The 17,158-nt window shown below is 39.6% G+C and overlaps 1 protein-coding gene across 9 annotated transcripts in view; it reads left to right on the top strand.

Moving 5' to 3' along the window:
• Window positions 1–17,158, top strand: part of PHACTR1 (phosphatase and actin regulator 1) — a 655,396-nt gene that overhangs the window by 561,424 nt on the left and 76,814 nt on the right. For all 9 annotated transcript variants that reach the window (XM_078153594.1, XM_078153598.1, XM_078153595.1 and 6 more), the window contains one exon: window positions 3,249–3,570. In XM_078153594.1, the coding sequence (XP_078009720.1) occupies window positions 3,249–3,570 (322 nt within the window). The remainder of the gene's footprint in view (window positions 1–3,248; window positions 3,571–17,158) is intronic.

Below are 17,158 nucleotides of genomic sequence, written 5' to 3'. Positions count from 1 at the left end.
TGGGGGTGACCCTGGGTTCCCAAAGGCTGTAAATAAGAGTATGTCCACCTAAAGAGAGATGTTGTTTAGTGGATAGAGAATTGACCTCAGTGTCAGGAAGCCTCGGGTTCAAGTCTTGCCTATGATACATGCTGGCTGTATGACCCGAGCAAGTCACTTAACCCTCTCGTGTCCCCAAATGTTTCTCTAAAGGTATAAGTAGCAGAACAGTTACAGAGAGAATTGGTAGAGAGAATTCCCTTACCAAGAGTTTTCTATACCAATAAAATCAGAGATCAAGACATTCCTCTACTAGGGAAAAAAAAAAAGGGAAAAACCTCTTTCTGATTCTATCCTGGGGGCAGCTAGGAGGCACAGTGGATAAAGCACTGGCCCTGAAGTCAGGAGGACCTGAGTTCAAATCCATCCTCAGACCAAACACTTGACACTTACTAGCTGTGTGACCCTGGGCAAGTCACTTAACCCCAATTGCCTAAAAATTAAAAAATAAAAATTAAAAAGATAAAAAATTCCATCCTGGTGATGACTTCTTGCCTATGTTTCGACAGTTCCTTTAAATATGTCTGTGGAGCCCATTAATCAATGATGATACAAAGAGAACTTTGCTGAGTTGAGCAAAACTCCACCCAGAAACTAGTGTTGGATATAGCTGTACATTAGTGGGGTAGAAATGTTATGAGTATGTGTGTATGTGTGTGTTAGGTGTATATGAGTACATCATGTTTGTGTGCATGAATACATGTGTATGTATATCACTGCCAGTATGAGTCTACATGGCTGCTTCATGAGTGTGTGTATGTATGAGATTGCATATGTGAGTATGCATGTGGTTGGGAGTATTTGTGTGTCGGGGCACGGGGGGGATGTTTTCAGGCATCCCCTTGTGGTGAGCTCAACCTAATTTCTAATCACTACTGACTCTGCATTCAGGGAGACAATTTCTGAGCACTGCTAGCTGGGCCTTCTGCTGGCTGGATTTTCAGGTCTACAACTGGCCAAGTCAGAAGTACCAGCTTCGTTGGGAGAGGCAAGGGCAGGTAGGTGCTGCCAGCAGGAGGCACATCTCATCCCACCTGTGGGCTGTTGACTCACCACGGTGCAGGTGCTGAGTTTGGGCTGAAATCACCAAGCTCTCAAGGAGCTGATCATTCTGATTCAGTTACTACTGAGCGTAAACCTGGAAACAGACAGTGAGACCCAAAGTAACTGTCATAAACAGCATTTCAATGTTTTGGTTTGCTTTTTTGGTCTGTGCCTATGATACTTTCAGTGTAGGTGCTCCTGGATGAGGAAGCCCCCTCTCCCAATGCAGATGACAACTGCTCTCCAATTCTGAGCCTTTGAGAATTGCCTAGAAGTACTTAGAGTCTAAGCAGAATTTGAACTTAGGTCTTCCTAACTGCAAGTCCTTCATGCTATCCATTATGCCATATAACTGCCGAACCTCTCAGTTGAATAATTTCAGCTCAGTTGAGTAGTTTCAACATCTCAGTTTAATGATCAGTACTTGAACTGTGACTCCCCCCAGATGGATTATACTAAAGACCTAAAACAGTCAGCCTCATTTCTCCTATCTAGAACATCTCAAATGGTGATGATTGTCTAGCAAAAGTGATGGAGGTCAGTTGGAAAAATTGAAAGATCAAAGCTTAAATCCCACTTGCCAAATTCTGCTCACTGAAGAGAAATCAGGCAGATGATTGGAGGTTAAAATCAGCAGTCCTTGTGTTCCCTGGGGACAATAAAGCCTGGAGTTACAAGATATGGTTTTGAAGTCTCCCTCTCTGTCCCTCTCTTAATGTGAACTTACAGCATATTAAGGCTGGTGCATATGTGTTAGGCCATAGATTCAGCCAAGTATGGATCAGATCAGCAGAACTCAAGGATTCTAGCAGCTGGTGATGTTTGCCTTCATTCTCAGAGGTGTGGGAGGCAATGAGAGGACTATACCTGAAGAGAGAAGCTCCCTGAGGTCTGATCTAATCCTGAGTGCTTCCTACTGTGGAAGATCCCTGGAAGAACAAAATGGTGCATGAAATGAGAAAGAGATTTAGATTTATGCTGCTTTGTTCTTGGACTTTTCAAGGATCGATACTAGATCTGTCCTGAAGCACTGTTCTAGAAAAAGTCAAGACTTTTCTTTCTTGTTTGTTTGGGTTTTTTTTTTTTGGTGGGAGTTGGGGGTGGGGAGAGCTAGGTGGCACAGTAGATAGAGCACCAGCCCTGGAATCAGGAGGACCTGAGTTCAAATCTGGCCTCAGATGCTTACTAGCTATGTGACCCTGGGCAAGTCACTTAACCCTGATTGCCTCAAAAAAATAAATAAATAAATAAAAGTTCTTTTTGTTTGTTTGGTATTATTTGGCGTCAGAATAGGAAAGATGGATGAATATCTGGACTTGTGTTTTCATTGGTATTGGGAAGCAATGCCTTGCCAACACTCTCAGTAGATAGGCAATAATGCTTAGAAAAACTCTAGATATCTTGAAAGAGTAATTTCACCTTAGAGAGACGGGCAATTTTTTCAGCCGGTTACTGCACCCTAGAAGCAGGTCCATTTGACAGGAAAATGTCACTTCATGAGAAGATCATTCTTGTTAAAAAAAAAAAAAGTTTTTATTTTTATTCTGAACTTTTTATTCTAAGCGAAAAAATAAGATTGTTCATGAAACTAAAGATCTCTGTTACACGTAACTTGCTTTTCAAGTATGTAATAAATGCAACCTGTAGTTTTCAAAGCTGTCCTGCTTGTCTGTAATTCTTTTTGGCCTTCCTTCTGTTCTAACAGATCATTCTTTTAAAATATCTTGTTTCCTCTTCCTATTTTATTTACCATTTAGGGGAGCTTTTGACCTTGCATGGTGAGTGCTGAGGAAGCTATAGACAGTTGAAGCCCACGTGGGCAACAAGGCAGCACAATTTTGTTTCTTTGTACTCAGAATGCACAAGTCCAGAAGAGTCCTTTGCCACAAAGTGTGCTTTGAAGGGAGGAGATCAGAAGGAATTGGGTAGAAAGGCACATTCATTGGCATCTGTTCACACTACCCAAGGCTCTCTGCATCTTGTAGTACTGACATTTATCTAAAGAATTCCACATGCAAGCAGCACAAGTTAGGAAATCCTGGGCTACCCATTATTGATTGATGTCTTCTTCTGAGCAGTAAGATATCAGAGCTCTAGTACATAAATGCTCTCGTTTGATGTCTGAAAGTCATGCTTCCCTACTTCTCTTCTTCCTTCTGTTGTAGATCCTGGTGCCCCTGTGAAATTGCCTTGTTTGCCAGTGAAACTGTCTCCTCCGCTACCTCCAAAGAAAGTCATGATTTGCATGCCTTTAGGAGGGCCAGAACTCTCCCTCGCTTCCTATGCGGCTCAGAAGAGTGCCCAGCAGACCATGGCTCAGCATCACCATACTGTCCTGCCATCCCAGTTGCCGCACCAGCTCCAGTATGGTAGCCACAGCCAGCACCTCCCCTCCGCCTCCGGCTCACTAACTATGCAGCCATCAGGTTGCAGGATGATAGATGAATTGAATAAAACACTGGCTATGACCATGCAGCGACTGGAAAGGTAATGCTAGATTTCCTATATACCCTGAGGGGAGGGCTATCCATAGTGGGTCTAGACCCTAGAGCTGACCCTAGGGCAGTGTAGCACTCAGAATCATCTTTGGAGGGTTCTTGTTCCCAGGATCCATAGTTCAGGGCCCAGAATATATAATATAGTATGCTTTTTTAAAAAAAATGTTTATGCAAGTATAATAAAAGGAATGAAATCTTGAAGAAATCGTAGAAAACAATATGAGAGTTGGGGGTGGGTGGGATGGGAAGGGATGGTGAGTGGAAGCCTTTCCCTTTTCTTTGGTAATAAGGAAAGGGTTTATAGGTTCACTATATGTTATTGTTGGTGGTGGTGGTGGTGGTGTTAATCTAATGGCAAAGTTATTTATTTCTCTAGGGGCTAATTCTCTTAGTTAATTCCTGCACACATACAACCTAGTTCTGTAACCTGGGGCAAATCACTTAACCTATATGAGTCTTAGTTTCTTTATCTGTAAAATTAGAGGGTTAGATTGACTCATAGATCATAAACTTTTTTTAACATAGATCCCTTTGGCTGTGGTTTGTTGCCTGCATTCATAATTTAAGGAAATGCTGAATTTCTATAAGAGGTTTGTAAGAGTGAAAATAAAGATATATTTTTTCCTAAGTTCATGAATCTCTTGGAATCTACCCACAACTTCCTCGGAGACCCATGGAACCCAGGTTAAAAAGCCTTGGATGAGATGGTCTCTGAGGCCTCTTGCAGCTCTAAAATCCTATGATCCTGCAATCATGATGTCCCTCTGGTTTGCTGTCTTTTTGACCCTTGGTTCCATTTCATTCATTTCCTCTAATGGAAATACTCTCACCATCCACTACAATTCTTGGGTCAGTTTCTTGATCCTCCAGTAAAAGGGAAGGAATGAATCGTTGAAAGTAAGCTGAAAGCCTAAACGTCTTTCCCAGAGCTGTGGTATCAAGCCTCCCCTGCCTCCTCCCCACATGAGCAAACTAAAGTATAGAAGGGCAAGAGTGACTACCACACACTGCCTTGCCACTAGCAGAGTTGACACTGAAGGGACCGCCATTTTTGAACAGACTGCTTGGTCAAATGTGCTGTCCCTTTTCTTTCCTCAGTAGAACTTAACTTTGTTGATTCTACCTCCACACATCTCATACCTATCCCTTTCTCTCTACTTACACAGCCGTCGTACTAGTTGACACTCTCATCAACTCTCTTCTGGACTAATGTGATAGCAATCTCATCAATCTCCTTGATCTAGATTACATTTTGAGGGTTTTTTTTTTAATACATTAGCACCTTTTCTGTACTCTGTGATCCAGCCAAAATGATCTTCTTTCTGTTCTTTATACCACCTCTGATCTCTGCCCCTTATATAGGCTGCCTTTCCTGCCTAGGATCCATTTCCTCCTCACCTCCACCTCTTTATTTTTTCAAAATATAGCTGAAGTATCACCTCCTACATGAAACCTTAAAGAAGAGAGGTAGCACCATGGATAGAGCACTCGGCTTGGAATCAGGAAGACTCATCTTCATCAGTTCATACCTGGCCTTCATGTGCTTACTAGCTGTGTGACCCTGGGCAAGTCCCTTAACCCTGTTTGCCTTAGTTCCTCATCTGTAAAATGAGCTAGAAAAGGAAATGGCAAAGCTCTCCAGTATCTTTGCTAAGAAAACCCCAAGTGGGGTCACAAAAAGTCAGAGATGACCGAATAACAACATGAAGCCTTTGCTAATCCCTCCTGTCACCAATGCCTTCCTTCCCAAAATGATCTTGTATATATTTTGTGTGTACTCATGCATGAATGTATTGCCTCACCTGATAAAATGTAAGTTCTGTGAAGACAGGGATTAATTTGGCTTGGTCTTGCCTGGCATGTTATCTGGCACATGACACTTAATAAATGCCATTGACTGATTCCTCCCTCCCAATCCTTCTCTTGGACCAGTGAGAGGGACAGAAATAATTTATTCTGGGATTCCTAGTTTCTGTTTCTGTTTTTTTTTTTCAATTAAACATTTCTTTTCTGTGAAATGGATACTTTCTGGCAGGTCCATGAGGTCCAACTTTCCCATGTGATGCCTTTTGCTTCCTTCATTGCTATGGACATGGTTAAAGGATGTGTTGAGTAGTGTCATCCAATTAATTTAATTCCATTCTTCTCCTTTCATTGTAAGCAATTCCTTAAAGAAAAAAGGATCAGTTTGTGTGTGTGTGTGTGTGTGTGTGTGTGTGTGTGTGTATGTGTGTAAGTTTGTGGTTTTTCACAAGGATTTGAAATTTCCAAAAGAAACTCTGAAGTAGATGCTTTCTTGTAGGGCCTTCATTGCTCCAAGCTCTTCAGTTAAAGCATGAAGTTTTTAAAGTTCTAGAGAAAAACACAAATGACCACTTACATAATATTCCCACTCCCTCCCCCACTTGATGTTTCTGAGAGCTCTTGTCTGTCTTGATTGTGTTATGCAGTGGGCAAGGGCAAGTCTAGATAGGCTCGGGGTCTTACATGGAATGTGATGTCAAAGAGGAAATAGGCCCAGAGCACAGATGTGAATCAGACATTCTAAGCAAGACAGCAGAAATCTCTGTGTCATCCCTGCCACGTGCTTTGTCTCCTACTTCTCTCTGGCCTTCTAGGCTAGGTCAGGGCTGCAAGTAGCTTTTAATAATCTGTCCAGGACAGATGAAACAAATGTTTGTGTCATTTTGACAAGATCTTCCCTCAAGGGGAAAGGAAGCTACCTTCCTGACCAGATGAAAAAAGGAGAAGTTTTCTTGACATCCTCACTGTCTTCTAGGAGAGCAGGGAAGTCTGAGAGTGCTACAAGGTCATGAGCCATTTTTCTACTTAGTCAAGAAATTCCCTTTCTGTCTCTAAGCACCTACACTTTTCTAAAGGGCAACTAGATGTAGCAATGGAGAGTGACAGGCCTAAAGTCAGGAAGACTCATCTTCCTGAGTTCAAATCTGGCTTCAGACACTTACTAGCTGTCAGATGCTGGGCAAGATACTTAACCCTGTTTGTCTCAGTTTCCTCATCTATAAAATGAGCTGGAGAAGGAAATGGCAAACCACTCCAATATCTTTGCCAACTGGGATCACAAAAAGTCACACACAACTGAACAACAACAACAAAACGTCTCTAAAAAATCCTTTACAGTGTTTCTCTTGTGCAATTCTTGTAAAAATGTAATCAGCAACATTTCTATTGCTATTTAAATTTCTATTGTTATCAAACCCGCCAACAATACTTCAGTATTATTAAAATTGATATCTCATCCTCATATTGAGTTTTTGGTTTAGACATGTTTAAATACTTTATATGGTTCTGCTGAGTTAAATTATTAAAGCATTTATTCTTTAAGTGTGAGGGCTTTGAAGAAAAAAAAAACTCTAGTAAATTAATTTTCATTCTACCTAGTCGAAGCCCAGAATCCCTGAATAGATAGGTAGATTCAAAAACAAAAAGAATAAAATGCCAATGTTAATAGGTAATTTTGTGTGCTGTGTATGTATTTCTAGAGTGACAACAGGCCCTAGACAGAATGACTAAATGAATTGGGTTTAAACCAAAAGAAGAGAAACTTAAAGGCAATGGGGTTGGGGGGGGGGAGTTGTTGTTGTTTTTTACCAGATCTATGAATTCATCAGCATAAGTCCCTTCTTCTACCAATTCAGATCAGTACCTTCTCTTTGATTTATAGTCTTAGAGAGTCATCTGAGTCCCTGTGAGATTAAATGACTTTCCCAAGGTCATATAGCTGTTAAATAGTCAGAGGCAAGACTTGTCCCTGGTCTTCCTGCCTCCAAAGGGGAGCCCTCTAATCATGATGACACCCCACCTCTCAAAGGTTTGTCTTGTTATTATTTACACATAAATGTAATGGGTGCCTACCATAAATTTCCTTAAATTATTAATTCCTAATTAATTTAGATATTAAAAAGTTTGTCTTTTTTTTTATTAGTTGGAATGTTCTCATGTTAGTTACGTAAGTCCTAAACCATGTGACCAATTGTTAGTGACATCATAGCGTGGTTGAGAAAGTCATCAATAACCAATGACGTCACCTCTCTTCTCACTTAATTTTAAACCTTCTGCTACTGTCTGGCTTCCACCCTCATCATTTGACTGAAACTGCTCTCTCCAAAGTCACCATTGATCTCTCAGTTACCAAATATAATCTAAGCCTTTTTTTTATTTTTCTGCAACCTGTACCACTATTGAACACCTTCTTCTTCTGGACATTCTCTTCTCTCTAGGTTATTATGACCCTGTCTCTCCTGAATCCCTCCTACCTGTTTGGCCACTCCTTCTCAGTCGTTTTACTGTGTCTTCATATAGGTCCCACCCATTAACCATGGGTGTCCCCCTGGGCCCCCTTATCCTGGTGATCCATCAGCTCCCATGGTTTCAGTTCTCATCTCTATGCAAATGATTCCGAGACCTGTACATCAGACCCCAACCTCTCTTCTGAGCTCTATACTTGCATCACTAGCTACTTATTGAATATGTCAAACTGAATGTCCCATAGGTATCCCAAATTCACCATGTCCAAAACTGAAATACTTATCTTTTATCCTAAACCTTTTCTTCTTCTGAATATTCCTATCACTATAGAGACTAGGACCATCCTCCTAGTTACCCAGACCCCCAACCATTCTTGATTTCTCATGCTCCAATGTGTTGCCAAGTTCTGTCATTTTTGGTCTTTGCAATGTCTCTCCTATTTAACCCCTTCTCTCCTCCAACACCACTTCCATCACCCTGGTATTGCCCTCATCACCTCTCACCTGAACTATTCAAACAGCCTTCTGATTGATCTGTTGCCTCAAATCTCCCCAACTCCAGTTTATGTTCTGCTCAACTACCAAAGTGATCTTCCTATAGCATAGACAAGTCTGATCACATCACCCCACCCTCCCCAATTCAGTGAACTCCAGCTGCTCCCTATTACCTTCAGCATCAAATATAAAATCTTTTGTTTAGAATTGAAAGCCCTTTATGACCTGGACCCTTTCTACCTTTCCAGTTTTCTTCCACTTCACTCCCCTCCAAGTACTCTATAATCAAGCAGCACTGGACACTAGAGACTTACTGTTCCTTTTACAAGACACTATCTCCCTCCTGCCTTGCCATTAGCATCCCCCATGCCTGAAATGCTCTCCCATCTCACCTCTGCCTCCTGAATTCTCTAATGCCCTTCTAGACTCAGCTCAATTCTTATCCTCTGCAAGTGGCCTTTTCCACCATCACGATCTCCCTGCCTTCACCCTCCATAGTGCCTTCTGAGATTAACTCCCATTTACACAATCTATACCTATATATATATGGCTGTTTTCATGTTAAAATGGCATACTTATTTCCAACATTGAACCACTGGACAGTGCCAAGGACCTTGGTAGTTAGAATTTGCTTTTCTGGGTTTTTAACAACTATGGCTAGGGCAATTAGGTGGCACAGTGGATAGAGCAACAGGCTTGACATCAGTCTTCCTGAGTTTAACCCTAGCTTCAGACACTTACTAGCTGTGTGACCCTAGGCAAGTTACTTAACCCTATTTGCCTCAGTTTCCTCATCCATAAAATGAGCTATAGAAGGAAATGGCAAAAACCATTCTGATATCTTTACTGAGAAAACCCCAAATGAGGTCATGAAGAGTTAGACATGATTGAAAAATAACTGAAAAAAAAATGAGCTGGGGAAGAAAATGTCACTTAACTTTCTTTGCCTCAGTTTCTTCATCTGTAAAATGAACTGGAGAAGGAAATGACAAATTATTCCAATATCTTTGCCAAGAAATTGGCAAATTGTGACCTCCAAATGGGGTCACAAAGAGTCAGACACAACTGAAATGACTAAACAACAAGTAACGGTGGCTACTGAAGCAGGACAAGGGCACTGAGTGTCGCTGCTGTTCCCAGAGATCTTGGGCACAGGGTCTTTGGCTGGTTTCACCAGGGTATGAGGGGGAAGTGGTGGTAATAGTTTGGCACGCCAGGTTCATGCTGATTCCTATCACTCCTTCAGGGCTCATGGAGGTAATTACTTACAGAGCATAATAGTCAATTTATGAAATTCAATGCCCTAAGACTTTATGCAATCCCAACACATAAAAATTTCAAGAAGGCTGAGAAAACAGAACCATAATGGCTTGTTAAAAGAAAAGCTGAAAAAAATTCAAGAATGTTCAGAGAATAAACATAGCTTCTAAAAATAATGTCTGGAGGGGAAACCATTTTTCTCTCCCATAAAACATTCATTGATACCACTGGCGGTAACAGAGTAAGTACCTGGATGGAGCATTCATTTATTCATTTAATACTAGTAGCTAACATTTATAAAGCACCTCAAAGTTTGCCAAGCACTTTGGAGACATTATCTCATTTGTTTCTCAACCATGAGATGGGTACAATTAGTATCCTCATTTTATATGAGTGATGTGAGCCTGAGAGATTTGCCCTGGGTCACAAATCCAGTATCAAAGATGGGATTCAAACTCAGGTCTTTCTGATTCCAGATCCAGCATTCTCTCCACTCCAAATATACTGCCTTATTCAGCAAATGCTTACTAAGCACTGACTATGTGCAGAACACTCTGTATACATACATACATACATACATACATATATATATATATACATATATGTATATATATATATATATATATATGTATATATATATATATATGTAGGTCTGGCTATATGGCATTTCTTTTTTTTATTAGTTTCTTTTGATTTATCAACCGTTTCCATAAGCTTTTGAGTTTAAAATTTTTCTCCCCATCCCTCCCCAAGATGGCATGCAATCTGATATAGGCTATACATATGCATTCCTATTAAACATGTTTTCACATTAGTGATGTTGTAAGGAAGAATTAGAACCAATAGGAGGAACCACCAGAAAGAGGAAACAAAACAAAACAGAAGAAAAAAATAGCAAATAGCATACTTCGATCTGCATTCAAACTCCATACTTCTTTCTTTGGATGTGGATAGCATTCTCTATCGTGAGACCTTTGGAGATGTCTTAGACCTTTGAACTGCTGAGAAGGGCTAGGTCTATCAATATTAGACCTCGCACAATGTGGCTGTTACTATGTACAATGTTCTCCTGGTTCTGCTCACTTCACTCAGCATCAGTCCATACAAGTCTTTCCAGGTTTTTCTGAAGTCCGCCTGTTCATTATTTCTTATAGCACAATAGTATTCCATTACATTCATATGCTACAACTTGTTCGGCCGTTGCCCAATTGATGGGCATCCCCTCAATTTCCAACTCTTTGCCTATATAGCATTTTTTATTCGTTGCATCTCACCCCTGATCATCTATTCTTAAAGCATGTGTTACTGGTCATAAAAGGAATCATTTAAGCCAGTGTGGTCATCACCATGACCGGGAAGACAATTCAAAATACAGACCCCATTGAGAGTGGGGCAGCAGTATCTTCCATACATATGAAGGCTGGAGCATCTTAATCAGGAGGGCAACCATCAAAACATGGAACTATTGATTTTCTTTGAAAGTTAAGCAGAGGCTGCCATGAAAACACACTGCAAGCGTATATGCACATGGGCTTTCTGAGGAAGAGGCTGATTTGTTTTCCTCATGCTCCCATAATTATTCCAGTCACATTTCAGCATCAGGAGCTGCAATTTGTAACACAATCTTTGACACTTTTTTGGTTCCAAGAGGAAAAAATGCTTGATTGTACCCTCTCCCTCTCTCTTTGTCTCTCCCCTGAAAAAGCAGCCACCCTCTTCATAACAGATGCAGAGTAAATTACAAAAGGCTCATCTATTGAAGTTTAATTTCATGTTCAGTGCCATGTTTTCAGAAAACAAGTTTGGTCCTACCTCTGCAGAGATTAGTGTATTTTCCCCCTCATTTTAACAATGACTCTACTTAAAAAAAGATAGCAAAAAGTAATATTCCTTCCTGACATATTTTTCATTGGAAATTAAGTTGAATATTTTATCCTCACTATGCTTTGAAGAAAACTGGGGGCTGATCTTTGACAAAAATGACATAGTAAAATGGCCAGCCATTCTAATGATCAAAATCTGCCTCTCCTTTCCTAAATCAGTTAACCTTCCATATCCCCATGCTTAAAAATGCCATAATATGGAAAGCAACATGGGGGAATGATTGGATTTGAGGCACAATACATATTTGCTGTGGAACCTCCCTGATTCTGTTTCCTTATCTGTTAATTGGGAATAATTTTACACAATCTACCTCAGCTGGAAAATGGGAATAATAACACTTTCACTCTCCACCTCACAGCAGTATTATGAGGAAAGTGCTTTGTAAACCATGAAAACCTTTGTAAATGTCGGTTTTTAATATGGTCCTCCTCACTTGCCTTTCCCAGTGTGATAGGTAGAGAAATGACAAAGATGGGAAGCTCTAAAAAAAAGATTGACAATTTCTCAGTCTTTGAAGTGCAAGCTGATCTCCCTGGCTGAGGAAAAGGTGAAAAGAGGATGTTAGAAAAAGCCTATATATGCTCTAGCTCAGCAGTTCTCCCTTTTTTCTCTATTCAAAAAAATATTTATTAAGCACCTTTTATGGAAATTTTGCTGGAAACTGGGCCTAATGAAGTCAGGCAAATCAGGAGGAACAGATGTTTTCTGCTTTATCCTCCATCCTTGTCAATATTACTTTCTTTTCATTATATATAATACATATGGGTGTGTATACAGCTTCTACTTATCTACTGTACATATTGTATTCCCTTAGTAGAATGTAAGTTCCTTGAAGGCAAGGACTGTTTTGACTTTGTTGTGTCCCCAATAGCTGGTACAGTACCTCACACATAACAGGTATTTAATAAATGCTCATCAAAATGAGATGAATTGAATTGACAGGTAGTAAACACAACCACTGATGGTGTGCTCTATAAAAGACTCTCCTCCATGCCAGGCTACCCTGCCAAACACTTCAGAGAGGAAGGAGTAGAGACTAAGAGAAGAGAAAAGAGAAAAAAAATAAAACTTACTTTTGATTTCTTCTGTCTTCTCACTGGCATCAATACTTAATATTTGTCCATAACCTTTGTATCCCCTGAATCCTCTATACCAGCTACAATGGACAAAGTGCTGGTCCTGGAATCAGGAAAACTCATCTGCCTGAGTTCAAATCCAGCCTCAAACACTTAACTAACTGTGTGATCCTGGGCAAGTCACTTAACCCTGTTTGCCTCAGTTTCCTCATCTGTAAAATGAACTGGCAAACCACTCCAGTATCTTTGTCAAGATAATCCCAAATGGGGTCAAGAAGTGTTGGACACTACTGAAAAATGACTGAACAACAGCCTTTATTTTCAATAATATTAACTCAACATTTATTAGACACTTATTATATGAAGGGCACTAGGCTAGGTATACATCCTTTGTCTTCTTTGTTAGTGTGATATAGTATCCACTCCAAACTGGCTCTTTCTGGCATACATTGAGCAAGTATTCAAACTAGGAATTACCAGGAGGGAGTAGTGCAGTCAGTAGGGTTCTGAATTTGAAGTCAAGAAGATTTGGGTTCTAGACCTACCTAGGACATTTACTGGCTGAGTGATCTTGGACAAGTTATTTAATCTCTCTGTTCCTCACCTTTCTCATCTGTAAACAGAGGGAATTAGACTTACTGGCTCCTGAGGTCCCTTTTAGCTCTAAATCAAAGATCCTATGAGTTGAATGTTGCCCAAATAAGTAATAATGTACTCCCAGCAGAAGAGAAGATCAGCATTTATGTCAGAGAGCATAAAACATACCTCCTCAATTCAATATGGGAGAGAGAACTGTGGGTTTGGAATGTTGTGTATACTATCAGTTGAGGCTATATTTTTTGGTTTTCTTTAACCCTTTGTTAAAAGGGAGGTCTCGATGACAGGAATTATCTGGAAATTACTGTGATGTAAAACTACTGGGTAACAGTTAAACATTTTTTAAAAGAGTGATGTCTGAACTAAAGAGATAAAAGCAAATATTACATGTATGCATAAATTAGAGATAGAAATAGGAATCTGATGCCATTCAAACTCGATTACATCATACTCAGAAAGCTCTGAGCACCAGTGGTTGTTTTCTCATTTATTTGGATGAAATTCAATCAAGTTCCTAAATGAGTTAGGGAAGAGTGAGTTAAGCCTGACAAAATTGGAAGCAGTGCAATCACACTCCATATTTACTGGGTGCAATTCAATTTGGGATATAAATTTGCATGAAACATTTGCATATGCAGGAAAAGGTAAGGACCACCGATTTTAACAAGAGGAGCCTTGTTTTCCCATCCTAAGATAAATTGCTCTAAAACTGGAAGAGACCTCAGAATCCATCTACTCTAATCCCCTAAGTTTAAAAATGAGAAAATCGAGGCCCAGAAAGTTCAAGTGATTTGTTCAAGATCACACAAGTGATAAGCTTCAGAGATAAGATTTGAATCCAGGTCTTCTGTAGTCCAACTGAGTGCTTTTTCCTGCATTCTTGAGCTATTTTGTTTATTGGAGCCAAAAAAAAAATGGAAAAATCCTAACGGCATAGCTGCCAGATCTGTTGTAAATGTCACAAAGTACTCTTCACCTGCAACACATTCATCCTTTTGTATGTTATGTGAAGAAAATTACTTTGGTTTTAACTGAAGAGGACTAGGAACAAAAATTCCTCCCATTTTCCTTATTCTCCCATGCCTCATATTGTGAAGATGGATGCTTCTGATGTTTGTTGTAATTGATGGACAACAAAGCCACATGACTCTCAACTGTGTTCTGATGGATGTTTTTAATTGGCGTTGTCTGACAGCCATGAGTGCAGAGCTGAAAAATGTCATGATAAGCATAATGTTTCCCTGTAATTTCTTCTTTTTCTGTTCATAGACAGGTTAGGATGGATGGCACATTGGTACCATTATATCTTCTGTGCAGGGTTACCTGTGCTTTTACTGCTTTGGACTAACTTCCTGGATTACTGCCTTTAATACTTTCATTCTACTTTCATAAAAATAGTTTCCCACCAATACTAGGATTTTCAACCAAGCAAGAGAAATAATTTTAGCCATTCTGATGACGACAAAAAAAAAAGTAGTGATTGGTAACGCAATATCAGCATTCCTAGTGGCCTGGATTCCAAGGCCTAATTGCCTTCTGTTTTACAAATGAATAACTGGTTTTGGTTCTTAGTCTCCTAACAGGAAGCGTAACTGAACAAAACATGCATAGGATAAAATTAACTTGGCATTCCCAATGACCCTAGTTCCCAGTTCCCAGTAGTTTTAAGAGTCTGTTTTGAAGAGTTTGCTCATCCCTAGAGAGAAGGTTAAGGAAGCACTTTGAAAGTATAGTAACTCATTCTAGCCATTATTTAATAAATTCTAGGTCAAGATAACATCATGAGAAAAACTGTTTCACCGAATATAGCTCTCTTTGGGCGTTTTCCATTGTTGACATGCCCATGGCAGGGATGAGGGCAAGGCAGCTAACAACTGACTGAATGGTACTCCGAAGGAGAGGGATTCTCTGCCTACGTTCAAAAAATTTGTTTTAACTTTTCTTTTTTATTAAAAATTTAATAATCATCAACAAACAACATACAAAGAAAAGCAAAAGAGGATTATATATAAAACCAAAATCTTCCATTACCTAGTTGTTGATTTTTTCCGTGTATGTTAAATTTAACACTGTAATAACAGAATCACCATTTTTCTATGTCCCTTCAGAACGTTGTTTTCTTCTGTGTATGTTCTAATGTCTTATTAATGTTCTGGATTTCTCATATTTTCACCTCTTTATCACTACCCACTAACTCCCTCTCCTAAATAGAAATAAATGCTCCCTTATGACAAATAAGTAGAGTCAAGCAAAACAAATTAACATGTTGGCCATATCTATAAATATTATCACTTACCAGGTTCAAAATTCAACTCAGTAGGTCAGATTTCTGTCAGCCAAGAAATACCTAATCCTCTCTAGGATCCTCATTTAGATACTCCAGTGAATACCCTTAGGATGCCATAGCTAGAGCAATCTGTACCCATTGTTGTCTGGCTTATAGAACGTGATCACAGGCATGGCAGCAGAGCCTAATCCTGGTCTTAAAAGGGGGGAAAAGAGATTGTAACATTTAAAAGTTTTCTGTGATATGGATTGGCTAGCTTGGAAATTTAGAATACAGATCTAAGCTTCCCTGCCCCCATACAATCTTTAGATTGAATCTAGCCCAGCCAGATTTGAAGTAGACCTCAGTTTCTAGAAAACAACCCATTCACTGAGTTCTGGAGCATTGCCTCAATTTTTTTTGAAAAAGCCCGGGACTACAGATTGGGAAGAAAGGTCACTCTTCTTATCCATAGCTATCTATTGCAGACTAGGGCTTAAACTGGCAGTGACAAAAATCCCTTAAAAAGCAATCATAGATTGCACATATATAACCTAGGTCAAATTACTTACCGTCTTGGGAAGGGGAGAGGTGAGGGAGAGAGAGAGAGAGAAAATTAGGAACTCAAAAAAAATTGAAATTAATGTTAAAAATTGTCTTTACATGTATAATTGGAAGAAAATAAAATATTATTAAAAAACAAAAAGCAATCATAAGCTACATTTTTATTGTTTTAGAAAAAGAAAAAAGGCACTATTCCCCAAGTGCTCCAGACTCAAAACATTAGAGCCATATTCAATTTCTTCCCCTTCCCCCTCAAATTCAACCCATTAAAAAGTCTTTCTGGTTTTTCTGCACAATGCCTTCCCTTCTGTTTCCCTTGTCAGCACCCTAAGCCAGCCTCCCATCACCTCCCCAATAAATCACTGCCAGAGTTTCTTGCTTTCTTTCTCTTCTTGGTCACCTATCTGAAATACAAATTCCACTAAGGCTTAGGATCATAGGCTCATAACTATAGAGCTGAAAGGGACCTCAGTGGTCATCTAGTCCAACACCCTCATTTTGCAGATGAGGAAACTGAGGCCCATGGATAAGTGACTTGCCAAATATATGTGGGCCATAAGCATCAGAGAAAGGATTTGAACCCAGGGCTTCTGACTCTGGAAATAGAATTCTTTCTGCCCTCCTATTAGGAACTTTTTAGGAATTTACAATGCCAAATTCAAACTCCTCCGTCTGTGCTCCAGTCTCACAAACCTCATTTCTAATTATTTCCCAACAGACTACTGTTGATAACCAAGAAAATCTTCTATCTGTGTGTCATGCATAGTTTCCTAATCCCCAGTTCTGTGCCTTTGTATACTTCATCCCTTAATTCAACCAGAGGCAAGATGAGTGTAGAGAGCCTGTCTTTTTTTTTTTTAATCACATTCAAACGCAGTCCTAGTATTCTGCTCTGGACGATGAAGATGCAGTTAGTGTTGACATCTGTCAGATTGGACACCCGATATAGCGGAAATCTGGCTTACCTCTAAAGCTGTCTTTTAACCATCTCATTCTTTGGTCACCCTGAAGGCCAGCTTCAGTGCAATCCATTTTCTTGCTATATATTAAATTCCATGGAATATGGGTCTCCTTGACATTCCAATATTTAATAAGGATTGACATATTTAGAAAAGAGAATGACAGCCAATGGGCTTTTTAAATTTTGTTTTATTTTAATTCATTTGT

Source organism: Phascolarctos cinereus, unplaced genomic scaffold (genome assembly GCF_003287225.1).
Source record: "Phascolarctos cinereus isolate Bilbo 61053 unplaced genomic scaffold, phaCin_HiC Scaffold_4;HRSCAF=312, whole genome shotgun sequence".
NCBI lineage: Eukaryota > Metazoa > Chordata > Mammalia > Diprotodontia > Phascolarctidae > Phascolarctos > Phascolarctos cinereus.
This window is presented reverse-complemented; position numbering and strand designations above follow the sequence as displayed.